Consider the following 21,850-nt stretch of genomic DNA (forward strand, 5'->3'; position numbering starts at 1 on the left):
ATTATCTTGGTGGGCCCAATGTAATCACAGGTGTCTTTATAAGAGGGTTGCAAGAAAAGTCAGAGTCAGAAAAAGGAGATGTGACAATGGAACCAGAGGTTGTAATGAGGTACTTTAAAGGTGGAGGAAGGGGCAGTGAGCCAAGGAATTCAGGCAGACTACAGAAGCTAGAAATGGCAAGGAAATGGATTCCCTCTTAGAGCCTCCAGAAGGAACACAGTCCTGGTGACACTTTGATTTTAGGACTTCCTATCCATCAGAACCATAAAATAATAAATTTGTGTTGTAAGCCACAAAGCTTGTGGTAATTTGCTATAGTAGTAATAGGAAAATATTACAAGTATCTTCATGAATATAGCCTTTGGGCTCAACTGAATTATTTTTAGCACAAATTACCAGGAGTAGGACTACTGGATCATGGCTATTACCACCATGATTATATTGCTTTCCAAAGGATGTTTACCGGTTGTCAACACTGCCAACAGAATAACCTGGAAAGCATGGACCACCATTGAACTTTTAAACTATAATTTAGTATGCTTAAAAGTATGTCTCCCACAGCAATGTGAGTGTACTTAACACTACTGAACTGTATACTTAAAAATGGTTAAGATGATACATTTTATGTGTATTTTACTGTAATTAAATTTTTTTACTTTAAAAAATAATTTAAGTAAAAAACTTTAAAAATGCATCTTAGTTACTTTATTTGTATATTTTTATTACCAGTGAGAATGAATCTATTTATTTATTTATCCTTTGAATTTCCTCATGTATGAGTTATCAGATTATATTCTGTGCATATTTTATTTATTGGATTTACTGTTTATTCAAATAGTTGATTTTTACTCTCAATGCTGAAAGAGCATTCTTCTGCAGATCTGACAGATATTTGATTCAGTTTTATACTAGTATTTCCATAAGTTGGTTCTTGAACTTACCTCATTACATTTCAAAAATAATTGGTGAATGGCATAAAGTGTAGACCTAACTTTTTTGGGGAGGGGGGCGGTAGGTAATTAGGTTTATTTATTTATTTATTGTAATGGAGATACTGGGGATTGAATCCAAGAGCTTGTGTATGCCAGGCATGCACTTTACCACTGAGCTAAACCCTGGCCGCCCCCTTCTTTTTAATTTCTTTGTGTCCTCAAGACACTTACTGGATAATCCTTTCTAGTCCTATATCCTGGAATCTTGAGAGGTTTGGAAGCAAGGGGTTTTACAACCCAGTGTTCTGGAGAATAGCAGAATCTTGATCTGAATCAGCTACAAAAGTAGAAGGATGTAGATGCAGTGGACGGCTCATGTTCCCAAGCCTCTCTGGGCCCCTGGAAAGGAGGATTGAAGAGAGACGCAGGACTGAGAGGAGGTGCCAGGGGAGCCACACGTACTCTCATATTTCGGCACAATAAGAATGTGGCTGTTTTCCTGAGGATCAAATGGACACATAAGTTGCTGGGCTGATGAAGCTTGCTTGTAACTCCTGCAAATAACTCACACAGGTGTCCCCAGGGTAGCCAGTTACTGGCTGCCTGATATACATACAACTAAGGAGAAGTTATTCTAGCAAAGCAAATATGGCTCCATGTTAGGAAATCTATTAATATAGTTAACTATACTTACTAATTAAAGAAAAAACCCATAGTTCATAAAAGTGGAGCCTGAAAAAGCATCTGGTGACAGTCAACACTCGTTTTTAAAAAAATTTTTTAAATCTTACGTATTATTTTTCTAATGGAGTTATTGGGGATTGAACCAGGACCTCATGCATGCTAAACATACACTCTACCACTGAGCTGTGCACCCCTCAACATTCATTTTTAATAACTTCTTACCAAATTAGAAACAGAAGGATCTCTTTAGCTTGATTTAAAAAAAAAAAACTATCAGAAACCAGTAGTAAAGACTACTCTTAATGGTAAAATAGTAGAGACAATCCTATTAAAATCAGGAATTCTGCAATAATGCTGGTTTTTATCTCTCTTATTCAGTATTTCTCTGAAGTTCCACATCTATACAATAAGCAATGAAAAGTAAAAAAGAACAATACCTATTATAAAGGAAGAGGCAAAATTTTTAGTAGTTCACTCTAAAAAGCTGGGCCAATTAACTGAAAAGCTATTAGAACTAACAAGAAAGTTCAGTAAGGCAATTGGATGCAAGATAACTATTCAAAAATAATTAATTCTCATATGTACCAGCAGTAGCAATCAGAAATAAAAAGCAGAGGGGAGGACAGTTATACCTCGGTGGTAGAGCACATGCTTAGCATGCATGGGGTCCTGGGTTCAATCCCCAGTATCTCTTTTAAAAAAAATAGCAGAGGGAGATCCCATTTATAATCTCAATGGGCTCCTAAATACTTGGAAATAAAATTAAGTAGAAATAGTAAGACTTCTATAGATCTAAGTGTATGAATATAATTAAGATCATATAAAAGAGCCTTGAAAAAATGGGAGAAATATATTTTTGAGTGGGAAGACTCACTGTTGAAAAGATTTCCAATTCTCCCCTAACTAATCTATAAATTAAGAGCCACTCCAATCAAAGTGAATCTTGAGTGAACTTTTCAAATTGATTCTCTGTAGTTCATCTAGAAGGATAACTGTACAAAATGAGTGAAATCTTGAAGAAAAACCTTATCCCACCAGATATGAAAATGTACTATTAATTTGTTTATTTGTAATCAATAATATCATATTGAAATAAGAATAGATAAATGGATCTAAATTGATTCTAGAATGAGGTATAAGAAAGTTTGGTATACTATAAAGATGGTATTTCAAATCAATTTTAGAAATAATGAAAAAAATTTTAACAGCATTAGGCCTATTGATTTTTTAAAAGGTCTCTACCTTTCCAACACACACAATTTCAAATATATAAAAAAAATGTGAATTTTAAAAGCAAAACTGTAATAGAACAAGAAGAAAGAATAGGCAGATATTTTTGTGTTGCAGAATGTCTGGAAGACTTTCAAAGCATGACACAAAATTGAGAGGCCCTAAAGGAAAAGACTGAAGCATCTTACAACAAAAATATTTGAAACTTCTCCAATTTAAAAGTTGGCATAAATTTAACACGCAAATAATAAAGGAGAAAATATTCGCATCATATACAGCAAACGGGTAGCATCCATAAAACAAAGGATTCCTATAAATAGGAAAGACAATTCAGTAGAAAAATGAATAGGGATATTAATAGACAAGTTACAGAAAAACACAAGCAATAAAATCCTCAGCCTCATTAAAACCCCAAAAATGCAAATTAATGGGGCATAATTCTCACCAACCAAATTGTCAAAAATTAAAAATGTAATATCCTATGTTGGAGAGGATGTGGGAACCCGGCAGCCTAAAATATTATCGGATTATATGTAAATTGGTTTAATGCTTTTGAAAAGCAATTCCACAGTGATCATAAAAATTATAAAGTGTGCATACAAGGAGGCTTCTGCGGCTTGAGTAATGTTCTGTTTCTGGAATTGCATGCAGTTTACATGAGTCACTTTTCATTTGGTGAAAAGTCATTCAGCTGTGCACTTAATATTTGTGCACTTTTCTGTTTGTGTATTACAATTCAATGTTAAATTTACCCAAAAAGGGTGCATACTCTTTGACTTAATTATTTCCCTGGTAGAAAATTATTTTCCCTTCTAGAAACACCCTTGTATGTGTAAAGATATAAAGGGGTTTGTTGTATTATTTGTAATAGCAAAACATTTGAAAGAGCTTAAATGTTTATCAATAGAGGATTGATTAAATGATATAACACCAATTCAAGACAATATACAGTTGTTAAAAAGAAAATATGATAGCTTTATAGATACTTTTGGAAAGATAGTCATGATATATATTAAGTGGAAAAAGCAATCTGCATAACAATATTGTAATAGTAAGTTATTTTTACTTTTTTAGTTCATCTTTTTCTTCTCTAAAAGTAGTAATAATCAAAGAACTTATGAAAGTAAAAAAGCTGAAAGTAAATCAAGTATAATCCCTAAACAAAACTTATTTTAACATTCTTTTAATATATTTTCCTGATCTTTTTCCTTAGTGTGATTGTATTTTTAACAATGCAATAATATTGAATATGTGACTTCTTGGCTTTTACACTTAATCATACATTGTGAGAATTTTTCATGCGACTGCATCTCTTCAAACACATTTAAATTGTTATACTACATTAAAATGTAAAGGTTATATATATGTGTGTGTGGCAAAAAACAAATTCAAAAAAGTATAAAATACAAATAGCCTACTTTTACAAATAAAAAATGTAATAACTTTTCTTAATAAGCGCTAAACTGCAAGCTCCTGGAGGCAGTGACTAATCATATTTTTTAACGTCTTATTTCCTTCTTGTGGTGCTTAGTACACTGCCATGTGTCAGCAGTACTCAAGACAGGTCAGAAGAGTTATTTATATTAAAGTAAATTCTTCAATAAAGTTGGGAGATTCATATTTAATGGTGTGACCTGTTGACCTGGTGACTGTTTTAAAGACTTTTCAGCAGAGTGTGAAGTATCTATTAACACAGCCGCGTGAGAAGTGCACTACCTGACTGTGGGAGCCACCTCAGTACAGCACCATGATTTTTTTTTAATAACTGTTTATAATCCTAGATGCTGTATCAAAAATGTTTCTGTTTGTATTTTTGTTGCCTTGTCAACATTTCTGTGCCTTTTAGTTCTGTTTGTTTAGAGAACAGGCAGTACAGTCAGAGAATCAATCTAGGTTTAAGATTTCTGCCTTTTCAGCAGTTTCTTAGGAAGAGGCACCTTCAGATAGACTTCAGCCAGTCTTGGGAGACACTGTTCAGGAGAGAAGACCCGGTGGTTAAAAAGATGTTACCCATAATCTCTGCATGTCCTGTGGTCAACCTGGCAGCAGAGCCGGCTTTGTAGGCTTGGGTGGGTTTTGCAAACATGTGGACCAATGCTATTGTTTGGCCACCCCTATTGGCCACTCATTTCTCTTAAATGATCACCCTCTACCTCTTCACTGCTATTCTTCTCAAGAGAACCCTACACTTACCACTCCCACTTTCTCACTTTCTTTATGCTTTAACCAAATACAGTCTGGCTTCCAAAACCCTTTTGAACTGCTCCTGATGGTCACTGATGACCTAATTGCTATATCCAATGGCTTTTCCTCAGTGCTGATCTTAATGTTTCTGTAGAATTTAATTTGACCACCCCCTTATTTTTGAACTCTTCTTGCTTGTATTTTATGACACTAACTTCAAGCTTGAACCACAGAAACATTAATAAATTAACATTAGTAAATATAGCTAACATTCATTGAGTTTCAAGTTCTTTTCTTGCAATCTCCCACTTAATCCTCATTTGTATGAGGAAAATATCATTCCCATTTTATAGGTGAGAAACTGAGCCTTAAAGTAGTTGAGTAATTGGCTTCCACTGCACAGGTGATAAGGAGCTGTTGAACCCAAGGAGTCTGAGAGCAGAGCCCATCACCTTAGCTTCTGTGATGTGTCTGGAAGGGATTTCTAGAGGTCAGTAAATTCAGCTGTTTCACTTCAACTCTACAAAAAACACCACTGAAATTTTGATAGAGATTGCATTGAATCTGTAGATCACTTTGTGTAGTAATGTTGTTATCCTAACAGTACTGAATCTCTGATCCAAGAACAGAGTGTCTTTCCGTTTACCTAGGTCTCTACTTTCTTTCAGCAATGTTTTGTAGTTTTTCAAGCATACTTTCACCTTCTTGGTTAGTTTACTTCCAAGTATTTTAATCTTTCTGATGCTGTTAGGAATAGAATTATTTTCCTTAACTTCCTTTTTCTATTGTTTGTTTGCTACTGTATAAAATACAACTGACTTTTGTGTATTAACTTTGTGTCCTCCAACTTTGCTGAATTTATTAGTTCTAATAGTTTTTTTTTTGTGGAATGTTTCAGGTTTTCTACATACAAGGCCATGTCTGTGAACAGAGATTACTTCTTCCTTTACAATTTGGATGCTTTCTATTTATTTTTATTGCCTAATTGTTCTGACTAGAATTTCTAGTACTGTGCTGAATAGAAGTGTCAAAACAGGGCATCTTTATTGTGTTAATGATTTTAGGGGGAAAGCTTTTAGCCTTTCACCATTGAATATGATGTTAACTGAGTTTTTTATATGTGGCTTTTATTGTGTTGAGGAAGTTCCCTTCTATTCTTGGCTTATTATTTTTATCATGAAAGGGGGTTGGATTTTGTCAAATGCTTTTTTTTTTTTGCATCAGTTGAGCGGATCATGTTCCCCCCATCCCTTCATTCTGTTAATACAGGCTATCAATTACATAGATTGATTTTCTTGAAACATCCTTGAATTCCTGGGTTAAATCCCACTTAATCATGGTGTATAATCTTTTTAATATGCTGCTGAATTTCATTTGCTATTATTTTGTTGCAGATTTTTGCATCTACCTTTATAAAGGGTATTGGCCTATAGATTTCTTTTCTTGTAGTGTCTTTGTCTTGACTTTGGTAGTAGAGACCAAGTAGTGCTAGTCTAACAGAATGAGTTAGGAATTGTTCTATTTTTTTGGAAGAGTTTAAGAAGGATAGGTGTTAATTCTCTATTAAAGTGTTTTGTAAAATTAAAACAGAAACAGACTCACAGACAAAGAAAACAAATTTATGGGTACCAAAGGGGAAAGGGGAGGGGAGGGATAAATTAGGAGTATGTGATTAACAGATACACATGATACTTAAAATAGATAACAAGGATTTACTGTATAGCACAGGGAACTATATTCAACATCTTGTAATAACCTATAATGAAAGAGAATACGAAACTGTATACCTGAAACTAACACAATGTTGTAAATCAACTGTAGTTAAATTAAAAAAATAAAGTGTTCTGTAGAATTCACCAGTAAAGCCATCTTATCCTGGGATTTTATTAGATTTTTAAAAGTGTGGTAAAATGTGCAGAACATAAAATTTACCAGTTTAACCATTTTTTTTGTGTGTACAGTTTAGTGGTCTAAGTACATACATTCCATTGTTGTACTGTTGGGAATTTTTTGATTGCTGATTCGGTCTCCTTATTATAAATCTATTCAGATTTTCTGTTTCTTCTTAAGTCAGTCTTGGTAGTTTCTGTGTATAGTTATCTATTTTTACATACAGCAATTTCTGATACCAAACGTGTGTGTTTCCACATCAAGCAGTTTTCCAATTATCTGTGGACACCAAGTGGGTGTCCTACAATTTAATTCAATTCTGACATTACCAGGAGTTAATGCAAACCCGTAAGACTGTAGTTAAGGACTCATTCCCACAAGACTGATTCCCACTGCAAATGCCAGTCCCAGGTTAGGCAGACTTCTGTCCCATGTGACTACAAATCAAGAGTTCCCATGATCTCTTCCTCAGGTTTGATTATTTGCTATAATGGCTCACAGAACTCAGAGAAACACTATCTACTCTTACCTGTTTATTATAAAGCATACAAATGAACAGCCAAATGAGGAAGCCCTTAACGCAAGGTCTGGAAGGGTCCCAAGCTTAGAAGCTTCTGTCCTGTGTGGTTTGGAGTGCACCACCCTTCTGCCATAGTGGATGTATTCACTAACCTGGAAGCTCTGAACCCCGTTGTTTAGTAGTTTTACGGAGGTTCCATTACCTAGGCATGATTAAGTTATTGGTCACTGGTGATTACTGTAATCTCCAGGTGCTCTCCCATCCTTGGAGGTGAGTAGTGGGGTTGAAAAGTTCCAATCCTCTAATCACAGGGTTGGTTCCTCTTGAAGCTGACTAGGGGACCACCAAGACTCACCTCATTAGCGTAAACTCAGGTTAAAAGGGGCTTATTAAAAATAACAAAAGCAGCTCCTCACCCCCATCACTGGAGAAGTTACAGGCACAACTTGTAGGTATTGCCGGTTCCAGACCAGCACAATAAAGTGAAGATTGCACTGAAACAAGTCATACGAATTTTTTGTTTTCCTAGTGCATATAAAAGTTTTGTTTACACTATACTATAGTCTATTAAGTGTGCAATAGCCTTATGTCTTAAAAAAATGAACATACCTTAATTAAAAAGTAAAGCTATTAGGGAGCACCCTTCTAGTTGCTAGATGGGATGCTGCTCAAGTCATGAATCATTTAATAAAACCAATTAGATCTTCAAATTACCCCTCCCCCCAAAAAAAAACGCTCCTGGAAAGACTTGTTTGATGCAGTGTTGCCACAATCTTCAACTTGTGAAAAGCACAGTTATCTGCAAAGCTCAATAATGAGAAATGCAATAAGATGAAGTCTGCCTGTACGAGAGTTTCAGGAGCTCTGTGCCAGGAACCAAGGACAAAGACCAAGTCTATATTTCTTATTATATCATGATATCGCAGTGTGTTTCTAGGAATTTGTCCATCTCATCTGTTACCCAATTTATAAGACTCTTACCACCCTTATTTCGGTAAGGTTGGTGACAATGTTCCTGCTTTCATTTCTTTCTTTTTTTTTTTACCTGCGACTTTAATTCTGTCATTAACATTTTTTACATTGAATTATAGTTGATTTACAATATTGTGTTTTAAAAAGTGCAAAAAATACAATATCTTGTTAGTTTCAGGTGTACAGCAAAGTGATTCAGTTATTTTTAGATTATATTCCATCACAGGTTATCACAAAATATTAAATATAATTCCCTGTGCTATACAGTACACATTTTCACTTCTGATTTTAGTAATTTGAGAATTCTTTTTTTCCTAGTCAATCTAACCATAGGTTTTTCAAAGTTTTTTTCCAAAGAATCAACTCAATTTATTGATTTTCTTTCTTTATTTTCTGTTTTCTACTTTCTTTATCTTCACTTTAATCTTTATTACCTATTTCCTTCTGTTAGCTTTGGGTTTAGTTTGTTCTTTTTGTAGTTCCCTAAGGTGTACAGTTAGGTTATTAATTTGAGATCCTTTAAAAAAATTAGACTATTAATTTGAGACCCTTTAAAAAATTAGGTTATTAATTTTTGAGATCCTTTAAAAAAATCTGTTTAACAAATATTTATTGAACATCAGAAGTGTGAGTGCCTCGATCTGATCCTTAAATCCTACATGCTATTCGAGGTATTTACTCCTCGGTCCCTCAGGTTTCCTAAGGATGAGACCGCTCAGTAATACTGTCTGCACCTGCTGTGCCATAGAGATCTACTCAGAGCCCAACGGGCACAGGGGCTGAGGGAGGAACACCGGTGCAGGACGTGTGGATCTCACATTTATTCTTTCCAGGAGGGCAGCAGCACTTCTGCAAGCATACACGATGTTCCAGGTTCCCATTTAACGCCAGTTGCTGAAATCTACAGCCAGACTGACTTTCCCTTTGATGCAAACGCCAGGTAAAGCTGGTTAATGATGACCATGAGCAGGTTCAGGATGTGAAACTTTCAAAGCTTTACTTCTTTAATTAGCACTCCTGATTTTATAAGTGATAAAGCCCATCAACCCCACTCCCACCCACATCTCCAGGTAAACTTGGGTATAGTAGGGCTTCATGGGGATCCAAATATTTTAAATAAGGCTCTGAAGAATCTGGGTATAAGACCAATGACTCAGGGCGCCCCAAACTGTGAGAGCCTTTTTTTTTTTCCAGTGTTTGCCTTTACAACTATAAATTTCCCTCTTAGCATGATTTTTGCTGCATTTCATAATTTTGTTATTTTGTTTACTTTTTTATTCAAGGTATTTTCTAATTTCTCTTGTGGTTTCTTCTTTAACCTATCAGTTCTACTTAAGTGTGTGATTTAATTTCCACATACCTGCAAATTTTCCATTTTCCTTCTCATTGATTTCTAGTTCATTCCATTGTGACCAGAAAAGATACTCTATGATTTCAATCTTTAGAAATTTATTAAGATTTGTTTTGTGGCCTAACATATGGTCTCCAGTTAACTTTACAGATGAACACGAAGCTCAGAAGCTCAGGCGAAATGACTTTCTGAAGGTCACACATTTGCTTGGTTATAGAATTAGGACTAGAACCCAGGTCGTTTGATTCTCAGTCGTTTACCGTTGAAATCTGATAATATATATTAAAGTGTGAAGGGGCTGAATTTGGAATGCCATAAGCAGACACACAGTCTCCTCTGCCAGCTCTTCTGCTTCCTCATATCACTTAAAAGGAAGTATTCTCCAAGGTTTTGTGTTCGTCCCCTTCTACCCCGACACATTCTCTAGCTGCTTCCATTGCAGCCTCCCTTCAGTTTGGAATGCCAGTCCCCTTTTCCAATTTCATGTCTGTTATTCCTACCTGGGTGATTTTTGAGAAGCTTAGAACCAATACGTGATAAAAGAAACTCATGTCTTTCTCTGCATTCCATCAGTAAATTTTCCTAGCACTCCGATTTTTTGTTAATGGTACTGCCAGTCATTATCCCAGTGATGCAGGTTGGGAAGATGGAAGGTCAATTTTAATTTTTTTTTCCCTTCACAAGATCTCCACATCTGATTGGCTATGAACTGTGGTTTCTCTCTGCAGTATTATTCCTACTTGTCCTTTCCTTCCTATTTTCACTGCTATCATTTATTACGTTTTGCCTGTATTATTGTAATAGCCTGATAATTTATTTTGCTCTTTAGTCACTGCTATACAATACTTAATAACCTTTTAAAAGTGTAACTATGATGTGTCATCCTCCATTACAAAAATCATAAAAAAATAGCTTCCTTGTCCTCACTGAATTAGGTGCAAACTTCTCAGCTTGCTACTCAAGGATCTGCGTAATTTGGTTCCAACGTTTTTATTCCATGTTTATTGCAGACCCTACCACACAGCTAGTGTTCCAACTACTCGAGCTTCAGTCTTGCAACATATACTGTATTGAGTACAAGGTGCTGGGAATCCACTGGGAAGCAAAGCAGACCAGGTCCTTTCCCATTCCTGCCTCCTGGATCTCAATCCGATCCTGGTCCCACTCTTCTGCACCTTGCACTCCAGACCAGGCTGCGCTAACAAATTCCCTGCTCCTACCGATGGTGAGACTAACTGGGAAAAGAAAGTTAAAGGGGAGAAGAAGACTGCAAAGTGCGAAGGTGAAGCTGAGGTGTTAAAACCAGAGTCCTCCTTCCCCTGTCAGCTACAGCTGGGCCCAGATCTTTACCCCGGAGTTAAAAGGGTCTAAATAAGGCCCAGGACTGGGCTTGGCTGAGAAAACAGGGCCAATAGGAGAGAAACGGGTTTCAGAGAGGAGGGCCTCCCATTACAAAAAACCGTTACAAGCCACTCGTTTCTCTGCCCGCAGTCCAGGCCTTCCGGTCACTCTCCTCAGGAGCCGTCCAGGCTGGCCTCGCCTGGCCTCCCTCGAGGTGCCCTCTCTCCCCGCAGTCGCAGTTCCCGCCTCAGCCGCTGCTGAGCTTACGGAGGAGGGGCGTCCAGCGGGTTCCAGCCTTTTCTGGCGCCGAGCTCCGGGACCCGCCCCCAGCGCCAGTTGCCAGGGAGCGGTTGCCATAGAGCTGAGCAGTTGTCCGCGTGCGCAGGCGGAAGTCCCGGATTGAGGCGCCGCCATTTTTGCTGCCCGGACGCGGAGCAAGAGGCTGAGACAGTCGGAGACGCTATCCGCTTCCATCCGTCGCGCAGACCCTGCCGGAGCCGCTGCCGCTATGGATGATCGGGAGGATCTGGTGTACCAGGCGAAGCTGGCCGAGCAGGCTGAGCGATACGACGGTGAGTTGGGGGGTCAATGGGGGGCTGGAATTCTCGGACCCTCTGCCGCCGCCCACAGAGGCCGGGAGCAGGAGACAAAATGGCGGCATCGTCTCCGAGCCTGGCCCAGGGACGTGGATTTGGGAAGCAGGAAATGGCCTGTGGGCTCCCGGACTGGTAGGAGGCTGCAGGCCTAGGAATTTGACCCCTTCGGCGTCCTCGGCTGCAGACACTCGCGAGCTAGGAGGCCGAGGCGATAGGGTGGAGGGATTGGTTGTAAAATGGCGGCTGGGGGGAGGGCGAGTCCCGGGGCGGGGGAGGGGGAGGAGATGGCGGGTGCTGTCTCCGGGCGAGCAATCCCCAGGGGAGCCTCTGGGCCGGTCTTGGGACATAGTGAACAATTGGGTGGGGTGATGGGGGAAGAAACACCCGCCACATGGGGGAGAGTGGCGACAGAGAGCTGTAGCGCGGGCGCCTTTCAGGGAAATATGGCGGGTGGGGGCGGTGGCTTTTCCCCGGAGGCCCAATGTGGGGCGGCGGCTGTGGAGTCTCACAAAGGAGAACCCTTGCGAGCGGAGGGCTTCTTTGGGCTTGTGGTGGGGGGCAGTCTTGGGGAAGGGTGGGGGAAGGGGAGAGAATGGGAATCACTGCAGTTCATCCTTGGGCGGAGGCCAGCTGAGATGCTACGATCGGATTTCCTTCCGTAGGCAGGCACACCTTGTAGCGGGGTTTTTTAGGCTCTCCGTTCAACGTCGCCTTTTTTGGGGGATGTCTAGAAAAACGTCCCTTACGCTCCCTTTCTTCGGACTTATCCCAGAGAGCTTGAAGTTCCTGTAGTCATTTTGTGTCTCCATAGGCTGTGGGTTCTGGTGGATGGAACACTGAAACAGTGAACAGGAAACAAGGAGATCATGACCCGTCGTCCCTTTCCCATGCCTGTGCCTCAGTCTACCGTTTTTTTTAAACGATGACTTTCTTATTTACATTCAGCATTATGACGGATGGAAAGACCTGTTGAAAAATAAAGTTTTTTCAAATAATGTACAGTAACTGTATTTTGGTTGACTTCCGTGGCTTGGAATGCGTGTTCGTACTTCATTGGGGATCTTAACCTACCCCCGAGCACTCAGGAGAGGTTTGGGTTTTTGGATTACTTACATGGGGATCCCAGCAGATCCTGTTTTCTTTTCTCCATATTAAATAAATGGCCTTATGTACAGATTTGAACAATTGTTCTTTGTTCATTGCTCCCTTGCCCCAAAGGTTCCTTAGTCATTTTTCAGAACTTTATCGAAATGACCATTGTCTGTTTAGTCAGTCCCAGGCTGCTGCTTTTTTAAATTGCCCCTCCCGTCCCGGGTCCCCCATTTTGGACCTAGGTGCTTTAATTACTCCTACATCCGTTAAACTAGTATTATCAAAACAAAAAATCATATATATGGTTTTTGTGGTTTTAACACTGTGGTGGGGAATCAAGTTTCAGTGATCTTTAGACTTTTTCTTAATTAAGCCACTAGTTTTTCAAAATTCCATGTGGGGACCTTGCTTTCCTTGAATGCCAGTTTGGTCATGTGAATAGCCTCAGGGCTAGTCCCAGTGTATCATCATAAATTAAGATTCAGGAATTTGAAAATTGGGAGAAAAGATCTCAAACTCAAATTTAGGAAAGATCACTAAATTTCGTTTTGTAAATCCTTTAATTGTTATTTGTATTCAGTATTTGTGTTGATAGGTTCCTGCTGGGAGGGAGAAAGGAGTAAGATGGAGAAGTACAGCTCAAGGTCAGATTTGTCTTTATTTCAGTGTTTAGAAGTCAAACAATGTAAGTGTAATGAAGTTTTTGTAATGAAGTTTTTTTCTTCTTTCCCCCCATGCTCCAAATAGGTTACCCTCTTAATCTACCAGTGCCCTTGGCATGAAACTCGAAATTATATTTGAATGCCTTCTCTTCTGTAGGGATTTAGGCTCTGAGTAAACCTGCTGTGATCACCAAAAAGGACGTGGAGGAAGGTTTTTTTTTTTTATAAAGAACTTGTTTTAAAACAACTGATTTGCAAGCTAATGATTGTAGCTTCCAAATAAATGATAGTTCAGCGGTAACCATATTTTGGAATTCAGTGTTGAGGATTTTTGACCAAAGGCCTTTTTGGTTATTCAACTCAAGACTCTTAAACAGAACTACACCCTTAATATTGTTTAAACATTAGGTGTCTCTTTCAAAGGGATCTGCCAGGTGGGGAGGAACTCCTGTGACTGTTGACACAAGATAGGGAGAGATTCATTGGAAAGGAGGAAGAGGAAGGCAGTCATTGGGAATCAGCCTCTGTAGGAGTGTTCACTCCTTTATTGGGTGCTGTAATTCAGTTTTGTTTGTGGTGACAAAAGATGATTCCATAGTTTTAGTTACCAAATAATTTATCAGGTGTGGGGAGTGAAAGAAGGTGAACAGTGCATTTGAATTTGGTTTGGGATGTTTGGATATAAATACTGGCTTTTCTCTTTGTTCCTGCTGTACCTTTGTCTTCTCTTTTGCATGCTGTGTTGAACCTAATATTTAAGCTTTTTTTGTAGCATCATTTAACTCTGTCCTGGGGAATTGGAATCAATTGATAAGGATTATTTAATGGTATTGGAGGAACAGCTAAGCTGTGTTGGGGAAAAGGACAATCTGAGGTTGCAAATAGGAAATACTGAAGTTTGGGGCTAGGACTGTTCACTTGGAAGATTAAACCCAGTATCCGATCATGTAACAAAAAAGTAGTCTAAGGAGTAGTTTTTATATCATTCATAGCCACGTTAAGCAAGCCCATCACCTTTTAGCATTCCGGAATTAAGTCTTAACTTCCCATGCTACGTGAACCATGTTAGTACAGAAAAGTGGAGAATATAGAGGGAGAAAAATGAGTACTTTTTGCATTTTTTGAGAGTAGAAGGTCAGCAGAAACAACATTTGAGTTGCAGAGTAGGTGCTTGTCTTGTCCTTTCCTCACCTTTCTTCTCCCTGTGATTATTGGCTCCATGTGAGGTAGGGGTAAAATTTTGACGGTCACGTTTGATTCACTGTGAATGCACACCAGGAATGCATTGGTTCTGAGCCACTTGAGAGCTGTCCTTTTAAAGCACCATAGCTTCATCTCTAGTTTATTCTGGTAGTCTGAAGGGTGAGGGGCATGTTTTGAATTAACTCCTTAATACACGTCTTATTAGGGGGAAAAATGGGTAAGAGTAGATTAACTTAATAGTAATGAATTTGAAAGCATTTATCAACTCTTTGACTATGGGCCAGTAATAATTTCTATTATTGCTATTTCTGTTAGTGGAGTTAACTATTGAATACATATTTTTTCTCCTGCCTAAACATAAGCAGAATTGCATAATGCAATTTTTTTCCCTAATACAGTGTCTTATGTGGGGGGTGTAATTAGGTTTATGTATTTTAACAGAGGTCCTGGGGATTGAGCTCAGGACCTCACACATGTCAAGCATGCAGTCTGCCACTGAGCTATACCCTCCTTGGATAATGCAATTTAAAAAAATTGTTTCTAACAGGTAGCTTTTGGTCTTTGTATTTAAAGTAGATGCTCTGTTGTGTATACTTTAGACTTTTGTACAGTATTTTGCATATTGGGCATTATTTCAATCTTCTATTCACTTAACAGATCTGTAGAATGTAATGAAATAATCATTGCAGCTTGAGGTGATGATGGGGTAAACTCACTGAACGTTTCTAGGCAGCCTTTTCACCTATGTATGAAAAGGTCTCATTTGAATTCTAGTATAGGGAAGAACACTTTACAGCAAGAGTTAAACAGCAAATTTTGGATTCAGTAAGTACAAGCAAACCTGTTGAAAGTTCATACAAACAAGCAGGCTTTTCATAATTGTTTTATAGCTTCGTCACGGTAACATGAGATATTTAAAAACTTTCTTGATTTTAACCTGGTATATATAGCAAGTGAACTTTCAGCGTAGGAAATTAGTGTATCTAATTTTACAGATAAGTTTCAAATACTTCAAGAAGCTGATCTGAAAGCATGATTTTTTTTTAAAGGGCCATGAGGCTGATTTTGCAGGAGTTTTTTAACTTTACATTTAAAGTGTGTGTATTTAAACAGTAATTATAGGTGTAGGGTAAATGTTAAATTTTTGAACTTTGTATAATGGCATATTTATATAGAACTTAACTTTTCACAGACAACTTTCACAGAATTATTTACTTACTTTATGTAACACTGAAGTAGGTAATGTTACTTCCATTTTATGGTTCAGGAAAATGAATTTGAGAAGATTTAGTGATTTTTTTTTTCTCTCCCTGTATCACATGACTAGTCGGCAAGTATATGGCAGAGCCAGAACAAATGTCTGCTGACCTTTAGACCAGTACTCTGTTTCTTCTGAGCCACTCACAAAGACCTATGTGTAACTAAATCAGGTGGTGACTCCGGGGGCGGGGGGGGGACTTATTTTTTAGCAATTGCTTCATAATGTCTTGGTATTTATGACTTGACTGGTATCCATTGTAAATAGATAAAAATATCTTCATGATTTTTTTTCTAATTTTAATTTTATTTATTTGGGAGGGGAGGTAAACAGGTTTATTTTAATGGAGGGACTGGGGATTGAACCCAGGACCTTGTGCATGCAAAGCACATACTGTACCACTGAACTGTACTCTGCCCTTGTATTTTCATGCTTTTCTAAAGAAACTTTCTTTCAAAACAAGGCACAGTTCATTAATTGAGAGTGAGGGATTTTGTGTTTGCATTTAGTTTTTTGGTTTGTTACAGTGTATTGGGATATGACTAATACCATACATTTCTGTAAAGTACTTCTGAAAGTTTCTCCCTGTCACCTTTGTCTTAATGGATGCAGCCCTTAAATTAATGATGTAGTCATAAAACTTTCGGGAGATGGGGAAGGTTGACAGATGATTCACAAATGTGTTCCAAATAGTAGCCTGGACAGCTGTCAGACAGAATCCGTTTAAGGGTAGTGGGAAGCAGGAAAAAAATTACAAGTTCAGAAGCTCACTTAAGTTTACTAAAATGTACTAACTGCCAGAATAATAAAAGAGCCATCATAATTTATCCAAATCAGAATACTTTAACATGAGGGGTGCCAATTCACAATTGTGCTGGAACAGTCAGCATAAACTGGAACTACCCTGAGCTGCAAACTTGCCCCATGGCATCCTCCTTAAGATCATTTGTTGCTACTAGTTGTCTCATTAGGTTCGTATGAAAGTTTCCTAATTTTTGTCGTCACTGCACCTCAGAGATATCTTAGATCTGAGTCCTCAGAATATTGGTTTTCTTCTTTCAGATTAAGTTAACATTTGGTAGGACATAAGACATATTAAGAAGACAATGAAAGCTTTCCTCCTCTGAGTCTCCTCTCTCCTCAAATGGAAGCTGGAAAAGTCAAGGATATGGTGGTTGCTGAAAATAGAGCTTGCTATCATACTAACTAGTCAATCTGACTGATAGTGTCAAAGACAAGTGTGCTGGTTTTATGTTTGTCTACCTTGAGCTGTGTTTAAAAATACTTGATTTAGGTGTTATTAGCAGTATCTGTCTTAAGCTCAGAACTTCTTTCCTTAAATACATTTTGAGGTATCACCCAAGCTTCGTTATGACCATTGTGTTTAGAACACCAAATCCTGTTACAGTTTAGAGAACATATGACCCACATAACCATGATCCTGGTTTATCTTTTTTGAAGTTAAATCTTGAATTTATTGCCCTTCCAAAGACCCATCATAATAGGTAGGTGGATATGTTACTGGTATGCTTGATTTGTGATCAGGTCAGGATTTTATCTAGCCAAAGCAGTGTGAAATTTAACTGTTTTCTTCATTTATATATGAAATTTGGAGGAGACATGTTACGCTATGAGTAAGAATTGAGACTAGTTCGTACTTTGGCAAATAGGGTGTAGTGCAGAGCCCTTGGTATCATCTGGATTCCTTATCTGTAGAATGGGGATTATTAATGTCTACCTTGCTTGCAAAAATTTAGTTATGAATATGTGGGATTTTCTAAACTGCTGAGTGTAATTGTCAGATAGCATTGTGAAAAAATTCTATTACTCATTGTCAGAGATGAAGTAAATATTTTTGCTGATCTGTATTCGTATTAGAAGATAATCTACCTTTTTTGAGTTATTGTTAGCAAGCATACTCATGGGTTTAGTCTCCAAGTTACATTTGCGTAAAGAAAGATTAGTTCTCAAAACAAAACTCTTAATCTTAACTCACCTGAAAAACGGCATATCTACACAATGAAGGTTGTTCAAATTTATTCCCAAGCAATATAACCTATACTTTGACCATGTTGAACTGATAACATAGTTCTATTGATGTTAATTCCAGGTTAACATTCAGGAGGATATACTTATTTATCCCCTTAGCAAATATAACATCTGTTGTCTATGAATTTGGGATGAAAGATTCCATAGTACAAAGATGTAAAATCAGTGTTAAATCAGTGTTAAAATATTTGCGTGTTTTAGCAGTCTCAGATTACTGACTAGGAAAAAATACTACATATAGCCAATTTCATGAAATGTGATTCTAAAGGCTTAGTGTAAGCCTTGGGCAGTGAATGGGTTCTGATTAAAGAAAACTACCAATTAATACTACTTAATCCTTGGTGGCTAGTTATTTGAAGACATACATATAGGACCTTGGAATGGTTGTTGTGACTACCTTTGTGTTGTAGAAATGTTATGCCCTGCTTAAGAGTTTGTGATTGATTTTATTGATCATAATGGGCTAAATTATAAATTAAGTAGTACGAATTTGTAATAGGATTACCATAAAAATTTCAAAACGTGTGTCCTTTGCATCACCTAGGACAGTTATGATTTTGCTTTTGTAAATTTTCAAGTGGTATTCATTAATACAAAGTATTTTTCTGTGCAGAGTAGGCCCCCTCCACATTATTATAAAATACATTATTATAAAAGTGCTGAAGTTTTGATGAGGGTTTCTTGAATGTTCAAAGACTTAGGAAAATATATCAAAGTAATAAATCAGAAAAAATAGAATAATTCTTCTCCTGTATCAGTACAAGGCCTATTTCTGGTCACTTTTTTCCTGATGTATTCCAAAGCAAAATTTTAAGGATTTTTGTTTCAGCATCTAATTCTTCAAAAATTGAGAAAAGATTTAGACTTCGAGCTCTTTTTCATCCCCCCCCATACATTAAGTCATTTATCATCCCAACCTTTTACTTTCTACCTCTGCTTCCTCTGCACCTTGTCTTTTTGGTTCTACTACAGCTGAACACATTTGCCTGCTTGAGAGGGCAATTCTGAGGAGAAATCTGTTTTATTAGTTAGAGGGATCTCCCTCCCCCCATATTGAAACTAATAGGAAATATACCATTGTGCAGTCAAAATTGTAGAATCTGGGCAAAAGGATGTCTTGTTTTTCTACCTAGCAGAAGCTAATTGGGGACATTTAAAAGACTTTTAAGGCTAAATGATTCCCCCCTCCTGTTTTAGGGAAGATAAAAGTTAATTTTAGAGAGCCCCTCTGTTTAGGCTGATAGATGGAGAAAAATGGTACATATTTGAGTGTCAGGATTATTGTATTTTGAAAAGCCTTAGTATGCAAAGTATTAAAAGTAAGTTCCAAAGGCACAAACAAATACACATTGAATGCCAACTATGTACCAAGAACTGTTCTAGACACTTGGGATTCATCAGTAAACAAAATAGACAAAGGATCTCTTCAAGGAGCTTGTATTGCAGGGAATGTATAAATGCTTTTAGGATTATTCTTGTTAGCATGTGTAATTAAGAGTTAATTTGAATTAGTTAATAGCAGTGATGTTTGATATAACACAGGGGTGTTTGCCCCTGTCTCATATCAAAGACTGTAGAAAGCTATGTTCTTTCTTCATTGACTACCAGTGTTAAGTGGTATTAACAAACTGAAAAGTTTCCTAAAAAATTATTTTTATTGACTCTCTGATAATAAAACTGTAACAATACCATCTACTATTTACTGACAGCTATTCCAGATGCTTACCATTCTCCCAATCCTCAAAAACTTAACCCTGCAAAGTATGTACCACCCATTTTACAGATAAGGATTACAAGAACCTTAGGAAAGTTGACAACAGTAGGTAACATCACTGCAATTAAGCCAGTGATTTTCACTCCCAAGCTGATACTCCATCCACTTCCATACTTGTATATAAATTATTAGTCCAAACCACTTGAAGTTCTATTTCTGTTCCTTATATTTTAGTTTTATAGCTTAAAGTTTGCTTTAAATAGTCATTGTCTTAATTTCTGTTCAGTGTTTAACTTTCATATGTGAAGAAGACAGAAGGGTATGTAGGTTTAAGTATATTTTCCAGTGAAAAGGCAACAAGAAATAGTAGAATGTGCAGTGGACCAGAAGTCATTAAATTTAGGGGATGTCTGTCACGTCTGTGTTTTCGCTCTTGACTGTCCCTTCAGATATTTTGCTAAGTTACAGGGTCTTTTTTTCTTATCTGCATAACAGATTTCTGAAAACTATTTTATACAATGAATTTGCAGGCTGAAACTTTTTTTTTAATATTTGCCTTGTGACCAACAGAGTGAAGGGCTATAAAAACAAGTCTAAATTCAGCTGTAGGTTGTTTCTGCAATTTTGGGTTCTACTCCAATTAGCTAAGCCACTGGTTCATTTACTAGAGGAACTCCCCTTCTCCAAATTTGTGTTTATATTCCTACTTGTGTTCAGTGAATTACAAAGTTGAGCCAAATGAAATTGCCAAGTTCAGCCATTTTGACCTACAAAAATGATCATTTTATATGGTCCATTGTAACATTGTGGTTGGAAGACCTGAAAGGTGAGGCCTCAGTATCCCTCAAAAGTCAACAGACTTTTTTTAAGGAAGCACCCGGATTGAGGGATTGTACATGAATACTTTCCCCCAGAGGATGGTTTTGTTTTTTTAGTTATCTAAATTGATTTTACCTATTTTCACTTTCTAGGTTTGCTCTCTATTTTTTTCTATCTCTTAGAATAATGGATTCAAATTTGCTCTGTGCGATTCTTTTAATGCAGCACTTTTAGGGTCATTGTGGCCTGTACGGCTTCTCTTGGAACTGTGAAACATAGGGACCACAGATATTTTGATCATTTTGGAGAAAAGGTGGTACATAAACTACTGGTACCCCCACCCCCCAGATAATGTCAGTGGAATTTAATCCTTTTTTGCTGGTTGTCAGGATAAAGAGAATGTAAAAGGCTACTGCCTTCATTGTTCTTTTCAGGATGGATTTGTGTGGTGTACTTCACAGTTGGTAAAATGCAGTTGTAGGAAAATGTTTGAATTTACTAGATTATGCAATAGTAGCATGGTTCCTTAACTGAAACAGTAGAACTTCATTTATTAATGTGGGATTTTTCTTACAGTTTGACATTTTAAAGTACTGTTAACTTTCTCCTTTCCCCTTACTCATTGTGACAGTCTTTGTTTCTTTTTGGCTTTGAAATTATCTAGTCTTTATTCCTCAACCCCCTAGCTTTTTCAGATGGCCATTTTAATATGGTCAAGTGTTAGTTGTTTAATCAAGGAATAGAGGAATTAAACAGTGTTCAGCATAAGAAAAATACATTGTTCATAACTTTTATTGAGGTATAGTCAGTTTACAATGTTACATCAATTTCTGGTGTACAGCACACTGCTTCAGTCATACATGAATATACATATATTCATTTTCATATTTTCACTGTAAGCTACACGATAATTGAATATATTTCCCTGTGCTATACAGTTTAAACTTGTTTATCTCATAACTTCTTGATATGAGACTAAAGCTTTATAAAGGGCTGGATAAGAAAGAAACTAGGAGTTCAGTGATACAGCAGTATGGCATTTTCTTCCTGTACCTTTTCAGTAGTTGACTTTTGGGGCGTGTATTTTGACCTAGGCTTTTTCCTTTAGACTGGTTGCTGGAAAAATCAGTTTTTCCTCTTCCCAACAATTAATATATACCATCAACGTGGTCCTTAGAGGCCCCCCCCCCTTTTTAAATCCTTTACTGCTATACATTTTGTATGACTTTCTTTGCCTTTACCTTCATTTCAGAATATTACTGCCAACATTTCTTTGGTCATTTTGTCTTTACCTTTGTCTGTCACACTGCATTAGTATTTTCCCAATTTTCTTTCCTCCACTTTTAAAAGCTA

At 37.4% G+C, this 21,850-nt stretch overlaps 1 protein-coding gene and 1 pseudogene across 1 annotated transcript in view; one reads left to right on the forward strand and one right to left on the reverse strand.

The window, feature by feature from the left end:
* Positions 1-9,362: 9,362 nt before the first annotated feature.
* Positions 9,363-9,787, reverse strand: LOC116283738 (ATP synthase subunit ATP5MJ, mitochondrial pseudogene; annotated as a pseudogene).
* Positions 9,788-11,496: 1,709 nt separating this feature from the next.
* The window catches only part of YWHAE (tyrosine 3-monooxygenase/tryptophan 5-monooxygenase activation protein epsilon), a 35,508-nt gene continuing 25,154 nt past the window's right edge, over positions 11,497-21,850 (forward strand). Inside the window, exon 1 of the mRNA XM_006214428.4 lies at positions 11,497-11,676. Coding sequence (XP_006214490.1) covers positions 11,613-11,676 — 64 coding nt within the window. The 5' untranslated portion in view covers positions 11,497-11,612. The remainder of the gene's footprint in view (positions 11,677-21,850) is intronic.

This window comes from Vicugna pacos, chromosome 16, assembly GCF_048564905.1.
Source record: "Vicugna pacos chromosome 16, VicPac4, whole genome shotgun sequence".
Classification (NCBI taxonomy): Eukaryota; Metazoa; Chordata; class Mammalia; order Artiodactyla; family Camelidae; genus Vicugna; species Vicugna pacos.